Below are 18,212 nucleotides of genomic sequence, written 5' to 3'. Positions count from 1 at the left end.
AACTTTTAGAGCCTAAGGTCTCAAGATCACACTGCGCGATTTTGAAACGAATTGGGTTTAATTCCTAAGAGAAGTTCGGTCTTTTAAAACTGTAGGAAATCATGAAAGCAGGCCAAAAAGGCAGATTTTCAACCATTAATTACAGCACCCCATATTCTTCCAACATTTTGAAAAAGGGTGTGTTCAGGGCTTCAATGTTTACACATGATATCATTTTGGTGAGGGCAGGCCAAGTCATTTGGAAGTTAAAAATCTGCCAGATTAAGCCACACCCCTTGTGAAGTTAATTAGCCCATATCTCATCAAAACAATGAGTAATGAGCACAATTCTGATATATCAAGGGCACATTGAACCAATAATGATCCACCGAAGGTTTCGTGACAATCGTGGAGAAAGTAGAAATTGCCAAAAATGTGTTTTTCACTAAATTCAAAATGGCGGAAAATCTAGTTCGGCGCATTTGCATACCATGATTGACTGTTTTGTAGAGCATGTCCGCTGAGCACCTGTGTGCCAAATGTCAAGTTGATCGGACATCGGGGGCTGAAACTGGCCTTGTGTGTCTTTATACACAAATGTGAGATCCAAAAATTATCAAATTTTTTAACAGTCCAGATATCCATGCCAAATTTAACAACTTTTTGAATATGATAAAGGCCCCAAAAAGGCCCGCGGTTCGTGAGAATAATAATAATTCCTTGAAATACAATAGGTTCCTCTACGACTAGTCGTAGCGAGGACGCTAATAATCATCATCACTCACAGATGGAAGTCCCCTCTTGGCTAATTCTTTAAAAAAATGCACATCAGCAGTACCATACCAGTTAAAAGTACTTTTAATGTTCCATTTTTCAAGTCCACACTCAGAGAGCATAACAGTCCACCTTAGGTAACATCGGCATGCATTGGTGTGCAAGGAGGCCTGCGTATGTTTTGGCAATGTAAAGAAAACTATAATAACGATCTAATTTATATTGTTCACTGCACCTTATGAAACCTTTGGCTTTGTCTTTCAAAACAGGTCCAAAGCCAGTGCGTGCTTACAGCAAACAGACTCCAGGAGCCGTTACCATATCCGCCTTCCCCCCAAGCTACCGGGCATGCATTACAGCGTGGATGAACAGTGCCAGATACTGTTTGGAACCAATGCCAGTTTTTGCAGCAATATGGAGGTTGTAACACATGTTTAATCCTATTAACATCACATTTACGTAGCGTATTATTTGTTTATCCAACCCACCCTTAAAACTGGAGCTCTATTGACATTTAAAATGATGGGAATTACTCTTTAAAAAGTTATAATAAATGTAAACGAAAATACATTGAACACCCAGAAATATCCTGAAAAGATCTCAGAAAGTTAGGAACAATCTAGGGCCACCTCTTTATGATAAATGCAGTTCAGGCTCTTATACAAAACAGCACAAAAATGGGAAAATGTTCCTGTACTCAAATGCCGTGTGTGTGTGTGTGTGTCAGCACCTGATGTGCGCTGGACTGTGGTGTTTAGTGGAGGGAGAAGCAGACTGTAAGACCAAACTGGATCCTCCCCTGGACGGAACAGAGTGTGGGGTAGATAAAGTAAGTCTCACCAACACACTGACTTTAATCGTCTTCTATTTGTCTTTGGGGCTTAACAAGTACAAATTAAGGGGTTATGTGAGGGATTTTGTTTTCACACTGCATTCATAAACAAATATTCACTTTTCTCAACTAAATGCCTCTCTTTGAGTTGACTTGCCGAGTGGCAGACTATGATGAGCCTCTATTTGAAATAATATTAATCTATGTGTGTGTCAGTGGTGCAGGTCCGGTAAGTGTGTGAATAAGACTCCCATCCCTCAACATGTGGACGGTGACTGGAGTCCATGGAGCCAGTGGAGCATGTGCAGCAGGACCTGTGGTACTGGAGTCCATTTCAGACAGAGGAAATGTGACAACCCTCCGTATGTCACTTACATCTGTCCGTTCGTTTTTTGTTTTTTTTTTGTGTTCAAATTACCACATTGGACGGATGGATATGTATGGCATTCTGCCTGGGACGCGTTTTTTTGGGCAGCAGTTTTATACTGAATCCCTCTACCATCAACATTGTTCAGCTCTTCAGGGGAACCCTTATGCCTTAGACCAAACAAAATATATTGCGTACAGTATGTCCTGAGATATAACCTGGGGCCTTTTACCAATACTTGAAATTAACCTTTAAATAGGGGCATGAGGAAGCATCCTGATGGATGTGTAAGTACTTCAACAGGCTCGTCTCTATGGCTGAGCCCTGCTACCCTAAAAGGGAAGCTCTTCTCACTGCATTCTATGTAGAAACATTTGGCTTTATGCCTTAAAGAGTGAATATAAGACAGCATACATAGTTTGTCTTCATCTTATAACTATTAACTCAATTACAACACAACATATAAGACCACAGTTCTTCATGGTTTAACACAGTTTATGTGGTGTACTACTCATGATATTTGCCTCACTCTGCTGTCTTGCATCCAGTTGCTTATCTAATACCTGACAGGAGAAAAAACTCGCAAAAAAAACTTACAAGTAGATGGAGAGAAGTACATGTGCATAATGGCTTTGCCGAGTTTCTGGGTCCATTATGAAAGCCGTAGCTTGTTGGGGCCAATAAACCAATAAATCATATTCCAAATACAATACAAATTTGTTTAATCAAATTTGGGTTTTAGCTTTGTATTACTGTGACATAATACCAACACTGCAGAACAAATGAAACAATATTTGTACACTTCGGTCATGTTAATTCTTCCCCCATGAAATCCTCCTTCTGTCCAGAGTGTACATACTATACTGTGGGTTTGTGTGTGTGCAGGCCTGGTCCTGGTGGACAACACTGTCAGAAGGCCAATGTGGAGCACAAGGCCTGTGAACGTCCTCCCTGTCCCAATGGGGCTACAGGCTTCAGAGACCAGCAATGTCTGTCCTATGACCGACATGGCAGCAAAAACAAAGGCTTGCTGACTGCTATTATTAATGATGGTGAGACACACGCATACTCTATTATGTAAACTATATATACTATAATACTATATATTAAACTATTTTTTAGTAGACCTGGGCAACGGTCGTGGTCTTGGGTTCTGTTTAATCGGTTTCCTGTTTTATTTTCTTCCTTATCGTACGTTTACCAGCAGTAGAAAAATTAGCAAAAGTTTTAGTAACAATAGTATTAGAAATACTAGTTATTGTAGTGTTAGTAGTAGTAATATCAGCTGTAATACTAATACTGTTAGTGATCGTAGTATTTGTAGTAATATTAGTACTAGTTCTACTTTTTTAGTAGTAATTGATAGGCCTCATCACAAACATTACAGTAAATGAGAGAGAGACTAACATTAACTAATAGCCATATGTATACAAATTAGACAGGTATATAATATAAAATTTATCTACTAATCAGTTTGGACGATCTGGACTCCGCCGCACTCCTCCAGCATCTATTTGTCCGCGGGTCGCCCCGCACACGATCCTCCTCAGCCAGGCTGACGCCTCACTCTGTCCCGGTTGTGCTCCCCCCTTCTCTGTTGAGCTTGAGGAGGAGCTTCCTCAGCCTGAAGACCTCCTGTTGGGTGAAGTCTCCTGCGCCTTTTTTCGTACTGCCGTGTCGGGCGGAGCGAGCAAACTTCTCCCGATCGGAGAAGTACTCCTCCAGCTTCACTCCCCTCTCGTTCTTGGTGAGATGCAGGAACTCCTTCACCTGCCCCACCCCGTACCTCCTGGAGACCGTCCCACCTGAGGAGACGCTGATGGCAGAGCCCCACCCCGAAGAGGAGTCGGACTCCCCACCCCCGCCTCCCATTTGCTCGACGCCCCCCCCCTCTTTGCCTGAGAGCCACCTCTACAGCCTCTGGTTTTCCTTTTCAGGTGGGGGACCTTAAAGCCCACCCCCCCCTCTTCCATCTCCTCCTCGCTGTCGGAGACGTCCCTCTCACGAACGGGCGACCCCCAGAACTCCTTCACCATGGTTCTCCCGACTCACCCCACTCGTCCCCTCTTTCATACGGTCACACACGAGACTCGCCCACTGGGCTGCATTCACCTCCCCATCCACACTCACCCCCTCCCTCCCGTGATCGATCCGCTGGGCTTCGCCCATCCCCTCCCCCACCTGACTGACCGGTTGGGCCCCACTCACCCCTTCACCTGACTCCCCGCCGGCCTTCTGAGCCCCACTCACCCCTTCACCTGACTCCCCACCGACCTTCTGAGTCCCACTCACCCCTTCACCTGACTCCCCACCGACCTTCTGAGTCCCACTCACCCCTTCACCTGACTCCCCACCGACCTTCTGAGTCCCACTCACCCCTTCACCTGACTCCTCACCGACCTGCTGGGCCTCACCAGCCCCCCCTTCCTCCCTAGCACCCCCGGCACCCTCCCGGTTCTGGTTCTGAGAGGAGGGAGTCTTCACTGGGCAAGACCTCGCCAGGTGTCCCTCTCCACCACACCGGAAACACCTCCCATCGTCCGATGTGGCGAACATGACATAGTCAAACCCGTCGATCCTCACCTTGATCACCAGGTTGAGAGCCTGGGTCTTGGTGAGGACCATGTGGAGCTGTCTCCTGTGAGACACCACATGTCTCAGCAGAGGAGACCTGCAACCTGAGGACACCTTCCTCATTTGGGACACCACCGTCCCGTGCTTCACCAACTCGCCGAGCAGCGCATCGTCCGGTACGAACGGCGGAACGTTCGACACCGTGACTCTGACCGCCGGCTCGGCGAGAGGCAGCACGGGAACGAGGGTGCCGCGCACCACCACGCCGCTCGCCACCACCTTGCGCGCCTTCTCTATGCTGTCCACGAAAATGACCACCGCGTGGTTCATCCGTGCAGCGGACTTCACGCTCCCGTGACCCACCAACCCCCCCACGGCCAGGCCACAGTCCTCCACGGAACACGCGAAGCACGGCGCGAGCTTCACGCCGTGCTTCCGCGTTAGCCCCGCGAGGTTCATCTGTGCGTGTTGCACGCCGATCGGCCACAAGCACGCACAAACTAAGACCGACAGAAAACAAAAATCACACACACACAATCACACCATAAAAACTCGTAAATAAACAAAATTCCAGCTCAAACGGTCACAATCAAACAATTCACCTCACGCTCCGCTCACTCCGCACTCCTTCCACTCTGAGAGAGAGAGAGAGGGAGAGAGAGAGGGAGAGAGAGAGAGATAGAGATATAGAGATAGAGAGAGAGATATATAGAGAGATAGAGAGATAGAGATAGAGAGACAGAGATATAGAGATATAGAGACAGAGATATAGAGATATAGAGATATAGAGAGAGATATAGAGATAGAGACAGAGATATAGAGAGATAGATATAGAGAGATAGATATAGAGATATAGATATAGAGAGATAGAGATATAGAGAGAGATATAGAGAGATATAGAGAGATAGAGAGATAGATAGAGATAGAGATTTTTATTTTTAAAAAACCTTTATTTTTTCGTAAAGCAATATCAATTTTTAGACAATCTAACAGGTATATCATTTATAATGTATTTAATATAATCAATTTGGACGATCTGGAGTCTCTTTTTCAATGGGCCGCCCCGCTCAGGAACCTCCTCAGCCGGACTGACTCCTCACTCGGTCCTGGTAGTGCTCCCCCCTTCTCGGTTGAGCTCGAGGAGGAGCTTCCTCAGCCTCTAGACCTCCTGCTGGGAGAAGTCTCCAGCTCCCTTCTTCATGCTGCCGTGTCGGGCGGAGCGAGAAAACTTCTCTAGGTCAGAGAAGTAGTCCTCCAGCCTCACTCCCCTCTCATTCTTGGTGGCCAGCGGGAACTCCTTCACCTGCCCCACCCCGTACCTGCTGGAGACCGTCCCACCTGAGGAGACGCTGATGGCAGAGCCCCACCCCGAAGAGGAGTCGGACTCCCCACCCCCCGCCTCCCCTCTGCTCGGCACCCCTCCCCTCTTTGCCTGAGAGCCTCCTCTACTGCCCCTCGTCTTTCTCTTCAGGTGGGGGACCTTAAAGCCCACCCTCCCCTCCTCCATCTCCTCCTCACTGTCGGAGACGCCCATCCCGCCATCGAGCGACCAGCGAGCTCCTTTACAGTCGCTCTCACGACTCATCCCACTCGTCCCCTCTTTCACTCTGTCACACACGAGACTCGCCCACTGGGCTACATTCACTTCTCCATTCACTCCTACACTCACCCCCTCACCCACCTGGCCGACCGGCCGGGCCTCACCCATCCCCACACTCACCCACCTGACCGATCGGCTGGGCCACACTCACTCCCTCACCCACCCCTCACCCACCTGACCGACCGGCTGGGCCACACTCACCCCCTCACCCACCTGGCCGACCGGCCGGGCCTCACCCATCCCCACACTCACCCCCTCACCCACCTGACCGATCGGCTGGGCCACACTTCCACTCAGAGAGAGAGAGAGAGAGAGAGACGCGTGTCTGTTGTTGCCACGGTCATGGCGCAGATGCATTTGGAGCTGATTGAAGGGCAGAGAGAATAACTGAGATTTACACTTTCGCCTCACAGTAAGAAGGTCCTAGGTCCGTCTCCACCCAGCTGCCCTTCCATGTGGAGTCTGCATGTTCTCCGCATGGCTGCTTGGGTTGTCTCCGTTTGGAAAGGGTTACGAAATTTCTTTCGTAGACTTTCCAAACTTTAGACTTTCGACAGTTCGAGAGCCATTATCCACAAATGAAAAGTTACTCCAAGGGTGCATTAAAAACTGATCCAAAAGGTGATCAAGTTCATGATTCAACAGTAAGAAAAAGACAGACTGTATTCGTGAGTGTTCCAAGAAGAAAGACGATGCTTACCAAAACAAACACAAAGGCTTGTCTCACATTTGCGAAAAAAATATCTTGAAAATCATCAACGCTTTTGGGAAAACATTCTGTGGACTGATGAGAAGGAGGTTACACTTTTTAGCATTTACAAAACCAAAACATATCAAGTCACACATGGTGGTAATGTCTGGGGCTGTCTTGCAGCTTCAGGACGTAGGCCACTGACCATAATTGATGCGACCATGAATTATTCTCTTTTAGAAAATCCTGAAGGAGAATGTCAATCAGTTTGTGATCTCAAGTTTAAGAGCACTAGGGTCGACAATGATGCAAAGCCCTCTCAGCAGGTCAATCTCCAAATGGCTCAGAGGTAGCAAAAGGAAGGTTTTGCTATGGCCTAGTCAAAGTCTGCAATTACATCCAATTGCGATGTGAAAGACTAATGGACAGCTAGAGCAAACGCTTAATTGCAGTTGTTTCCGCCTGGGGGGGCACGATCAGTAATTAGGGGGCCATTACTTTTTCAAATAGGGCCATTCATCAGGAATTTCTCAATTTGTTGATAACGGCTCTCACTGGGGTTCGCTGGGGTCCAAATGCCGTATAAATGGCTTTGTAATCTTTTCCAGACTGATACATGTTAATACTTTCTCAACTGCCCTTTCTAGATTGTGACATACTTTGTTGCTTTTTCTAGCCTACATTGTCTTATCGGTTTTATTCAAGTGGTTTCTTTTTCCAAACGGTCAAATAATCAGGGCTGGGTGTGTTATACTGTGTGTTAGTGATAATTAACCACACTTTTCAAAAATGTGGTCAATCACAGTTCATTCATCAAGGGAGTGTAAAATTACCATTTGACATAGGGCAATGTAGATTTTTTCCCTTTACTAATGAATCATCATTTAAGAAATACATTTTGTATCTACTCGGATTATCTTTGTCTATTTTTACAACTTTTGATCATCTGAAACATTGCAAGTATGACATAGATACCAGGAAGGTGAAAAATTCTTTTTTACAGCCCTGTAAATGTAATATTATTATTACTGCTCTAGTTGACTTTTTCCTACCTCCTTAAGTTAGATGAAAAAATAACCATAAAAGCACAGCAACAGGCTACTGATTATTCTTTATGAATCCTCAACTTTTTCAAGCAATCCAATGACAGGGTGAAGCTCAAACTGATGTTTGTTTCTCCTCAAGTGCCATAAGACAGTCCTCAGTGCTATTTAAAGAAGGAAGTACGTCAACAAGATCTTGAGTAACACTTAGGTGGCACTTGGTAACAATGCTCTTAGCGTGAACAAAACAGAATATGTCAATGCCTGTCAGTAAAAGCAGTCCACCATACCTGGAACCTGTCTTGTGTGAGTGGAATGCAGTGGTTTGTCGCCTGCCACCAAATTCCTACTGTGGGTCAAACCGGACAACTGAGCACGCCAAGAGGCGGCATAGGGCTAGCAGACAGCTGCATGCTGATGGGAAAGAATGATAGGACTTATGGGGGGTATAAAGTGCTTCATATAACTCACCTGCGAATGGATGCTGCCAATATAGTGCCATTATTATTGATTGGACATCCTCCCTTGGGTTTGTTACATATAACATAGTATTGAAAGGAAATGGGTCTTGTTTTTGTGCCTTACATTGTTTTGTATTGCTGTGTGTTTGTGTGTGTGTGTGTGTGTGAGCAGAGAAGCCTTGTGCGTTATTTTGCAGCCCAGTGGGTCGAGATGTCCCGGTCTTGATGGCTGATAGAGTGATCGATGGGACGCCCTGTGGACCATATGAGGCTGACCTGTGTGTTAACGGAAGATGTCAGGTACACATAGACACCCTCCCACATGTGTCAATTTATGTCATGAAATGGTACCTATTGTATTAACTCACAGGCCGGTTCATGATTTGAACTGAACTTCCTTTTCTTTGAGCAAAAATAACTTATTTTCCCCGTTTTCGGACCACACCTTATACCTATGGGGTGAAAGAGAGCATAAAGAACACTATCGTCATTACTGTCTTTACCAAGACAAAGTGCTGAATAATGGATGAGAACACAAGGCTTCGCGTTTCTCAGCTTGATCAAGATAATTCCTTACACAAAGGAACATTGGTAGATGTAGATTGATGTCTCCTCAATGCTACACCAGTAATTCATAAGATGAACATTTCCCCACTTCTCAGACTCATAAAAGGGCAATAATACCAAAACCCCAATTTTTTTCAAAATTGTACTGACTGTACTGAAACACTTTACTAAATTCTCACAATGACAACAAAACCCTCTTCGTCTTTCTCTTACCTTATTCAGCTACTTATAGATCAATAAAGGCATGGACCTGATTGAGTCTCTCCTGCCTGTAAATGTTAATGGAGCATTACTCCTGTTTGGTTGTGGTGGGGCATGGGGAGAGCAGATATTCTAGATGTCCTATAGCGTTAGGTGCTGCACGGCCTTACACGCAGTCCGTGCAGTACTATGCTTTGAAGGATTTAACGGACCGATTGCGCCTGCAGACAGTGTCTAGAGGATAGCTCTATGTGGACAACTGCCTCCATAGATGCAAACACCAGTGGAGAACAGCTTGTTGACAGCCTTTGACCCCTCCCAGCTTCCTGCTCACTTCAGTTGCATCAGTGGATCAGCAATGTTACTTGCATTAAATGACCAAAATGAGTCAAATGCAGCGCCGTTGGGCCCAGACAAATGTAATGGCACGACCACCCTTCTTCTTCAGGAACTTTTAGACAAATAGAATGAACTTGAACTTGTATAGGGAATTGCTAGTCTTACAACCTGTGCTTTTAAACTACATTTAATTGACCAAATCACACCCATTTCCGCACTGTTTGCAAATTACCATGATATGCCACTATGTGTCTCAATGGATTTGGTACAGCCAACCAGCGAGCGGTAACGATCCAGCCAGCGAATGGTACGGCCGACCATAATTTGCTAGGGCGAAGCGACGGAGGTCAGCAAATAATTTGCTATTCTAAAAAAATAAAATCTTTAAACTGAGTTAAACTCATAGAAAATAACTGGGACAAGGTCTGTCACCTCAAGCCGAGGTAGCAGCAATTGTCTGTTACATACTTATTATTGCATCTCTATTTGCCCCTACTTGTTTGGGTGCTGCAATTGCTAAGAATGTAGAGATATTCTATGCATGGTGTGTATGATATATTAGTATTAGTGGCTCATGTTTTAGTGTTTGAGGTAATGCATGCATAACATTTTCTCTTCCGTCAGTAGAGGTGCTCCGTGACCTCATACAGTTCTGGGTTTAGTGGGAACTACTGGAGAGAAACCTCATGGTGGAGGTTGCAACCTCAACTTACCCAATTCACCTGCTTCTTATAATTGAAGCTCTCCAGCCACTTCCAGACCAGAAGATGTACAAAAATGAATCAGAGAAATGTCTGTTAATTGCTCACAAAATGACAACTTCAAAGTCTTTTAAAAGGCTAATTTATTCACTCTAACGTTAATCGTTGGACCAAACGTTCGACTTTCAACAAAATCAATCTTTGAACTCAATCAATCTTTTTAACTGGCTGTTGTGTGAAGTTAGTAATAATGATTGTATAGTGACTAAGTTAACGTTGGCTTATGATCCTAGGTTGTCTGTATGAATTAGCAGCAAAGCAGTTACCTAAAGCTCATATTAAAATGCAGCATAATACACCTTCAGCCCCGCTTGCTGCTGCTGCTGCTGTAGCTACCTGCACACCATAAATGCACCATAAGCACCACACCATATTAAATTCAATCTAAAGAGACACAGTGCCCTCCAGAATTGGAATAACACGGAGCAAAAACATGTCAACGTTTTTTTTCTTCAAGATCTTTCATTCAAAATATTTCCAAAAATGTAACCTTTAACTGAAGTACCGTATTTTCGCGACTATACGGCGCACTGAATTACAAGGCGCACCTTCAATAAATCGCCAATTTTAGAACTATTTTCATATATAGAGCGCACCGGATCACAAGGCGCATAGAAGTAACTGCAGTAAAACGTTTGACTGGGGCTGCGTTATGCATCCACTAGATCGGGCTGTGCTAAATCAAACGTTATTAAGCGTTCTGAAAACTCTTCATTCCCATGGAAACGTTGTTCAAACGTTAATGTGGATATTAACAATATCTCTGAACCTCCAACTTTTGTTCTTGATTAATGAAAACATTCTTGGCAAATGCTTTCGTGCATCTTGCACCGAGAGGCAGCGCTGGAACAGACGGTGGCGCCTCGCGGCGGACCGTCAGCGCGATCCCGACATCCAACTACGAGCTTTAATATACTGTAGCGACTCTCGCTAATGAATCTCTGGACAATGTGCTTATCTTCTGGTTTTATTGTCGAGAAACAGGCTACTGTCGGCCGTAGCCTACGCCGAACAAAAACACACCATCGCTCTCCAAAACAACAACAATTCCCGCGTCCCCATAGGTGGCACTAAGATGAGTGACGTAACATTGTGCGCCCTTCACTGACCATCCCAAAACTCTGTAAAGTGCAACGCCGCTCCAGAACATGAAAACACAGTCCGTTACAATACGCTGTTGGAGCTGGAATTACCGCGGCTGCTGGCACCAGACTTTCCCTCCAATGGATCCTCGTTAACCAGTATGGATCAACCAATTGAGCCATATATACGGCGCTCCGGATTACAAGGCGCACGCGCCGTTTTTTTAGAAAAAAAAGGATTTTAAGTGCGCCTTATAGTCGCGAAAATACGGTAACTAATTTAAATGGAATTTAAATTCGTATCATGAAAGTATTTTTCCCAAAAATAAATATGTCACAATTATTATCACCCAATCATTTTTTTTCCAGCCTCCCTTTGTCGAGACCACTCTGTCTTCTCTTATTGTGCTTGAAGAGGTTGGTGAACACACGGCACTGGATCTGAAACCATTCCTTCATGCACAAACTGTCAGATCTTTCACATCTAGAGGTTGCCGTTTGAGGCTCTCCCTCGACCATTACCTTATCTTGGTGGGGAGGTTTGTGTGTCCTATGAACCTGAGGGCTGTGTTGTCTGGAGCCTGGTGCTCCTGGTATGGTTACCCTTGGCGAAGTGGCTCGACGGCAAGCGCCTGGTGTCCGGGCTTGCTGCGGAGTCCTGCTGGGCAGAGTCCGAAGAACTGACAGTGAGACTCAATGATCGATTTAGCAATTTTATCGTCTGATACAAGTTTGCATGTTTTCGACACTTGGGTAAAGAGGCAGGAGTATACAGTAAGGATTGGATCTTATTGACTTCAAATAAGGAGGGTTTTTTTTCCCTAACCTCATTTTCTGTCGGATATTTTAACAAGCAGTTAGACATCTCTAAAGCAGATTTTAATTAATGGATACATTTTCGACAACTTTGTTAATTGGTAATTATAAAAATTGACTCAATTAAGATTCAGTCCATGAACAATTGATTTTCTCTCGTCTCACACCATTCCTAAAGGGGTTGTATATTTATGTGAAATACTCTAATGCTACTCCATCCACTTTCTTGTTCTGATGGTTGGATTGATTTAATGACACCAACATAAACTGGCATTTAGCATAAAATGTTTTTTTTCTTCTATAAATAAATAATAAATCATACAGAAAACACGTCCTCAAATGGACACAGTTAAGTCACTGAACAATTTTTGATTTGTTTTTTTCCCACTATTTTATTTGTTCAGAGAATTGGCTGTGATGGCATCATCGGCCCTACAGCCAAAGAAGACCACTGTGGTGTATGTAACGGAGATGGGCGCTCCTGTAAGATAGTGAGCGGAAATTTCAACCACACCAAAGGAATGGGTGAGAATGTGTGCGTTTAATGTGTTTAATTATCCAACCATGCTGTATATCTGTGTGGGTTGGTTATTAGAGGAGGTACATTTTTTTATGCAAAACAAAAAAATTGTGTGGCGGCCACTGCCCCAAGACGTTAAGCTGTTACGGCTTCATAAAAACACAGGTTTTGCTACTAATTGTGGAAGCAGTAATATATGGTAGATTTGTGTTTTTATTATACGAACAAAAAAGTGTTTTGGGAGCAAATTTCTTGCATCGGAAACAAAAATCAAGTTTCGAAGTAAAAATAAAACTGAATAAATGATTTGTTAGTTTTCCCTATGAAACTAGAAATTTTAGCTGCAAAACCCAAACTATTGCTCTCAAAAACATAAAAGCTTTGGTCTCGGAAAACAACTTTTGCGATCCGAGTTTGTACGTAGTGGGCGGGACTTAAGCCGCAGAATGAACCAGGAGTTCTTATTGGTGATTGGACTGGGTGCTTGTTTGTCTGCTTCCACCATTAAACTCTGATGGGGAGGTGACTGTCACGAGCGACATGGAGGTAAGTTGACTTTTAAATGCACCAGAAACCACCCTAATTTCTATTTCAAAACATGGGCCGAATCTACTGCATCTCCCAACAAAAGTACCAGTCTTCTCCTGTTGTAGCCCATCCACCTCAAGGTTTTGAGTGTTGTGGCTTCACAAATGCTTTGCTGCATACCTCGGTTGTAATGAGTGGTTGTTTCAGTCAAAATTGCTCTTCTATCAGCTTGAATCAGTTGGCCCATTCTCCTCTGACCTCTAGCATTAACAAGGCGTTTTCGCCCACAGGACTGCCGCATACTGGATGTTTTTCCCTTTTCACACCATTCATTGTAAACCCTAGAAATGGTTGTGCGTGAAAATCCCAGTAATTGAGGAGACTGTGAAATACACAGACCGGCCCGTCTGGCACCAACAACCATGCCACGCTCAAAATTGCTTAAATCCCCTTTCTTTCCCATTCTGACATTCAGTTTGGAGTTCAGGAGATTGTCTTGACCAGGACCACACCACTAAATGCATTTAAGCAACTGCCATATGATTGGTTTATTAGATAATTGCATTAATCTGAAATTGAACAGGTGTTCCTAATAATCCTTTAGGTGAGTGTGTATGATGCATTATATTTTCAGCAGTTGATGGAAAGGGGATCAGTTAGTTTCCCAGAGTTTGGATGAAATCGAAAGCTATGGTCGTCAGAAGTCCAGTTGATAGAGCATATGTTATACAGACTTAAAAGTTTCAGCTCATTATTTACTCAATGTCCAACTGTCTGAATAGTTTCCGGCAAATGTAAATTCATTTGACATTTGCATTCAATTAATTAATCAACTGTCGTAGAGGTGTCTTGAATGTTTGTACCCCGTAATCTGTTCCCTCTCTATTTATTTTTACCTCATGTTTTTGTGAATCTTTATCAGGGTACATTGAAGCAGTCATTATTCCTGCAGGAGCCAGGAGGATTAAAGTTGTTGAGGACAAACCATCACACAGCTTTCTAGGTAATGATGAATTAGTTTTTCTACTACTTAAGAATTAAAGTTAAGTTAAATCTTTCAACCAATGTCCGTCCTGGTCATAACCAACAAATATGCATTTGTTGTTTATTGTTTGTTTATTCTTTGAATGTCAGATTACATAATGTCACTGTTTTTATAATGCATTGTAATGGTATTATTCTTCTTCTTTGACAAATAATATGTGATCACATATGACCATGTGATCCGTTAACACTGGTTTCTCTGTTGATTGTAACAATTTTGTAGCAATTTTTTATGAACCAAAACTTCTCCCCCCAAAAAAGCTGCTGTGCACAGTGCCCGGTGGGCAATGTCAGGTATTAACCTGTGACATACATTCTGCTATGAATTGGTAATGCAGGGGCAAAATGGATGTTTATTTTCCCTAATAAAACACAATTTGAAAATGTTACTTCTGATCTAGTTTTTCTCTTCACAGCTCTGAGAGACTCAATCAAGAGGTCCATCAACAGTGACTGGAAGATTGAGCTTCCTGGAGAATTTGAGCTGGCTGGAACTACGGTACACTACGTTAGAAGGGGACTGTGGGAGAAGATGTCTGCCAAGGGACCCACCAAGACACCCTTACACCTGATGGTAAATGTAGATTTTCTATTGAATAGTAAAACACCCCAGTTTTTGGTTTGCGGTTATTCCTTGTCCCCATTTTCCCCCTAGGCCTATTTGTATTCATACTAATTGTTAATATTAGTAAAGTAGTTTTTATTTTGTGCTTGGGTCTGTGTTTGGATCCTACTTCCTTTTTTTAAGTTATCTTTTTGGTCATTTAGCTCAGGGATCGCCAACCTGTTTTGCCTCAGGGACCGTTTCATGTTAGACAATACATGCTTATATTGTGTGGCCGATTAATACAACGAAATAACTGGACAGGGTGGCGGTAGTATTTGTGGCGGAAAGAAAAATGCTTGTGTGACGCTTGGAACTGTGTCAAAAGGAACAAGCATATGTAAATGGAAGAGAATCCAGTCATTTTCCCTGCCTCCTGGTGGTTGGGGACCTCTAATTTAACTAGAGGTGCTTTAATCCAGAGAGACTTACAATGAGTGCATTCGAAACAAGAGGGTATACAGAGTCAACAAAAATGAAAAAAGTACAATTACTTCAAGAAAGCCAAACAACAAAATGTTATAGGTAAGTGCTAATAAAGTGCTACCTAGTCCAAGTATAGTCAGTAGGGTGTGTTTTTAGTTTGCGTCTGAAGCTTTTCTTAAGTCCTAATGTAATTGGGTAGCTCATTCCACCATTTAGGAGGCAGGAACGCAAACTGTCGGATGTTGTTGAGGGTTTAGCTCTCTGTGAGGGAGCGATAAGCATATTGTGGAGTTAGCGGGCAGGCATGCGAAGTTGACCATGTTCTGAATGTTGACTCATTTCAAACCAGAACCAGGGCAGCTCCCTTATGTCCCCCCGGGACATGTGTCGTCACCGTTGCTCATTCCAGGATGGCAGTCAAACGTTTCCCGCTTTATCCCTCACTTTCACACGCTACTATCTTGCATATCCTGTCTTTTAGAAGACACCATGACAGTCTACTTAAAGCAAAAATATCTTTACTTTAAGACACACTCACCCCTAAGTCCACTCGAGACCCTTTCCACATACTGTAAATTTTGCACTATAAGTCGTAAGACATTTTTCCCATGCTTTGAACCCTGCAGCTTATACAACGCTGCAGCTAATGTATCCTTTTGCCATCAATGAATCAATGGTGAGGCATTGGAGACGGAAATGTGAAACTCCGGCACAGACGACTGCGTCAGCAGTTGTTTTTCTGCGGCGTAGACATCTGCGGCTTATAGAACGGTGCGGCTTATACAGTATATGTTGTGAAGTCACGAGAGGCTGCACCGCTCTTGGCGGGACAGTTCAAGGAGTGCAAGGAGGTTAACTATAAACAAGGATTTTATTACAGTCCTGGGGAATTAACAAAATAGCGGTCCAAACTCAAAAATTGAAAACTTAAACCCTCTTCTGGTTTCCTCCCGTAGGAAAATCAGCCTTTTCGGTCTCACTGTAATCCGAGCGGCCGCCCGTGGCCAATCCAGCTATAGTCCTTGGAACGTTGTGTCCGTATTTCCCCGGATGAGTATCTCCGGCCGGCAGGTCCTTTTCCCGGGAGCCAAGCTCACATCTCATCATACCTCACATAATAGGAGTTTTGGGGGTTTGTCACGGACGATACGGCGGCCAACGGAGGGGGGCGCCTTGCAAAACTAATTAATTTTAAAAAGCAGATGCGACTGCGCATGTGTTGGGACCTTTCTGTAATTCTCACAAAGACAAAGGCATCCGGCGGGCCGCCCAGTTTGACATGTGGACTAGAGGGAATCAACTTATAGTCCTATAGCTTACGTTTCACAAATATAATCCTTAAAAGCATTCGGTTGGTGGCGTGATCCTTGGTAGTGATGGAACAGCTGAGTTACTTCATTCAGGACTAGTTGCAGAGGTTGCATGCTCCTGGCAGGTAGACCTGCTAGGAGGGCGTTATAATAGTCAAGGCGTGAGATGACCGCGTGCACCCGAACCTGGTCTGCCTTTGGAGTGTGAATGGGAGGTATTCTCCTAATGTTGTGCAGCATGTATCTACAGGAACGTTTTGCTGCTCACTGGCAGTGAGGGAAAGTTTACGGTCAACTGTCACATCAAGGTTCCTAGTAGTCAGGCCTGAGGTTTTGACGGAGTTGTCTAATGTAATAGTTGGGTCGCTAGTGGGAGACCCTTTCCCTGGAAGTAAAGGAAGATATACTGTTTATGTAATAGGTATAATCTACTAAAGTGTTATGATTCCTTACTATTACCTTTTGCTTACCTTTCAAATCTGATTTAAGGTCAAAGTAGGTAAGCTTTATGCAAGGCTGCGCTTTTCTTTAAGCCTTCCGTCATGTCTTTAGGTGCTGCTCTTTCATGACCAGAGCTATGGGATCCACTATGAGTACACGGTATCTCTGAACACAACTCAGGACAGTGACACACATCTCTACATCTGGACTCACAGCAGCTGGCAGGACTGTACTGTCAAATGTGGAGGAGGTAACATACACAGACACACACACATATATACACCAGACTGTAATCATGTAAGGTTACTCTAATGACAATTTTTTGGGGGTTACTAGCCATTTGAGTCAATTCCTCATTAATATTGCAGAGAGTAGTTTGTTTTGCAGTAATGATGTAAAACAAAACCATGACATCATTCAATTTCCGAACACAATCCATGTTTCCATTCATACACATAAATAAAACAAATAATCTTTTGAATTTACTCAACTTTATTTAAGTGAGTTGTTAACAATCAATCAAATAACTGGTAAGTGCTGATGTTACACACTACTGTGTTGACAATTTACTCTGTGAAAACGGCACTGACTGCATCTCACAGCTCTTAATTGCACAGAGAACATTGACCGTCTATTTGAAAAAATGGCAATAAGGAACAACGTTCTACTGCATTTGAACATCAAATGGTTTTAAGTAAAATAGCTAATTAATGTACAATACCGCAATAATTGTGTCAGGGTGCAGCCTGACATTAAAGGCATGGTAATGCTGATCAAAACATACAGTTCCAAAGAGCAAGACATTGTCATCTTTAACAACAAAAGTCTTTATCTTAGAAAACACAGGCATCTCACATGCTACATCAACTTGATGCTTAAATTAACATGAGCGTGAACTTCTTGGTCAAAATACTCTTATGTTTGGTGTGTAAATGTTTCCTAAAAAGTACTAAACATCCAGTCTAAGCACATTTAAGGCGAAGATTTCCAGGCAAGTAACAATGAACAAAACGTAAACACGCGTAACAAGCTAACTCGGCCTAGTTAACTAGTTAACTCGGCCCCGACAAACATGTGAGACATGTACGTGTTGTGTAGCATGGCGTTGTATGTGCCAAACACAAAATGTGCCTTGAACAGTTCCTAAAAAGCACCAAGAGAAGAGGTTGCCCTGCAATGTATGGAATTCTTGTCAAGGATGAAGAACTGGTGGATCACATTCTTCCTCGATCCAACAGCCAAGAGGTAGGGT

General features: G+C 43.7%; 1 protein-coding gene across 6 annotated transcripts in view; it reads left to right on the top strand.

Moving 5' to 3' along the window:
* The window catches only part of adamts17 (ADAM metallopeptidase with thrombospondin type 1 motif, 17), an 81,282-nt gene that overhangs the window by 29,507 nt on the left and 33,563 nt on the right, over positions 1 to 18,212 (top strand). For all 6 annotated transcript variants that reach the window (XR_009956011.1, XR_009956010.1, XR_009956009.1 and 3 more), the window contains exons 10-18: positions 1,023 to 1,173; positions 1,481 to 1,582; positions 1,802 to 1,947; positions 2,838 to 3,004; positions 8,494 to 8,621; positions 12,492 to 12,612; positions 14,058 to 14,138; positions 14,596 to 14,753; positions 17,072 to 17,210. Coding sequence is in view for 3 of the 6 variants with exons in the window: in XM_037449773.2 (XP_037305670.2) it covers positions 1,023 to 1,173; positions 1,481 to 1,582; positions 1,802 to 1,947; positions 2,838 to 3,004; positions 8,494 to 8,621; positions 12,492 to 12,612; positions 14,058 to 14,138; positions 14,596 to 14,753; positions 17,072 to 17,210 (1,193 nt within the window). In the remaining 3 variants the exon portion in view is untranslated. The remainder of the gene's footprint in view (positions 1 to 1,022; positions 1,174 to 1,480; positions 1,583 to 1,801; positions 1,948 to 2,837; positions 3,005 to 8,493; positions 8,622 to 12,491; positions 12,613 to 14,057; positions 14,139 to 14,595; positions 14,754 to 17,071; positions 17,211 to 18,212) is intronic.

Source organism: Pungitius pungitius, chromosome 4, assembly GCF_949316345.1.
Source record: "Pungitius pungitius chromosome 4, fPunPun2.1, whole genome shotgun sequence".
Taxonomy (NCBI): domain Eukaryota; kingdom Metazoa; phylum Chordata; class Actinopteri; order Perciformes; family Gasterosteidae; genus Pungitius; species Pungitius pungitius.
Note: the sequence above shows the minus strand (reverse complement) of the source record. Positions and strands in the feature narration are given on the sequence as shown.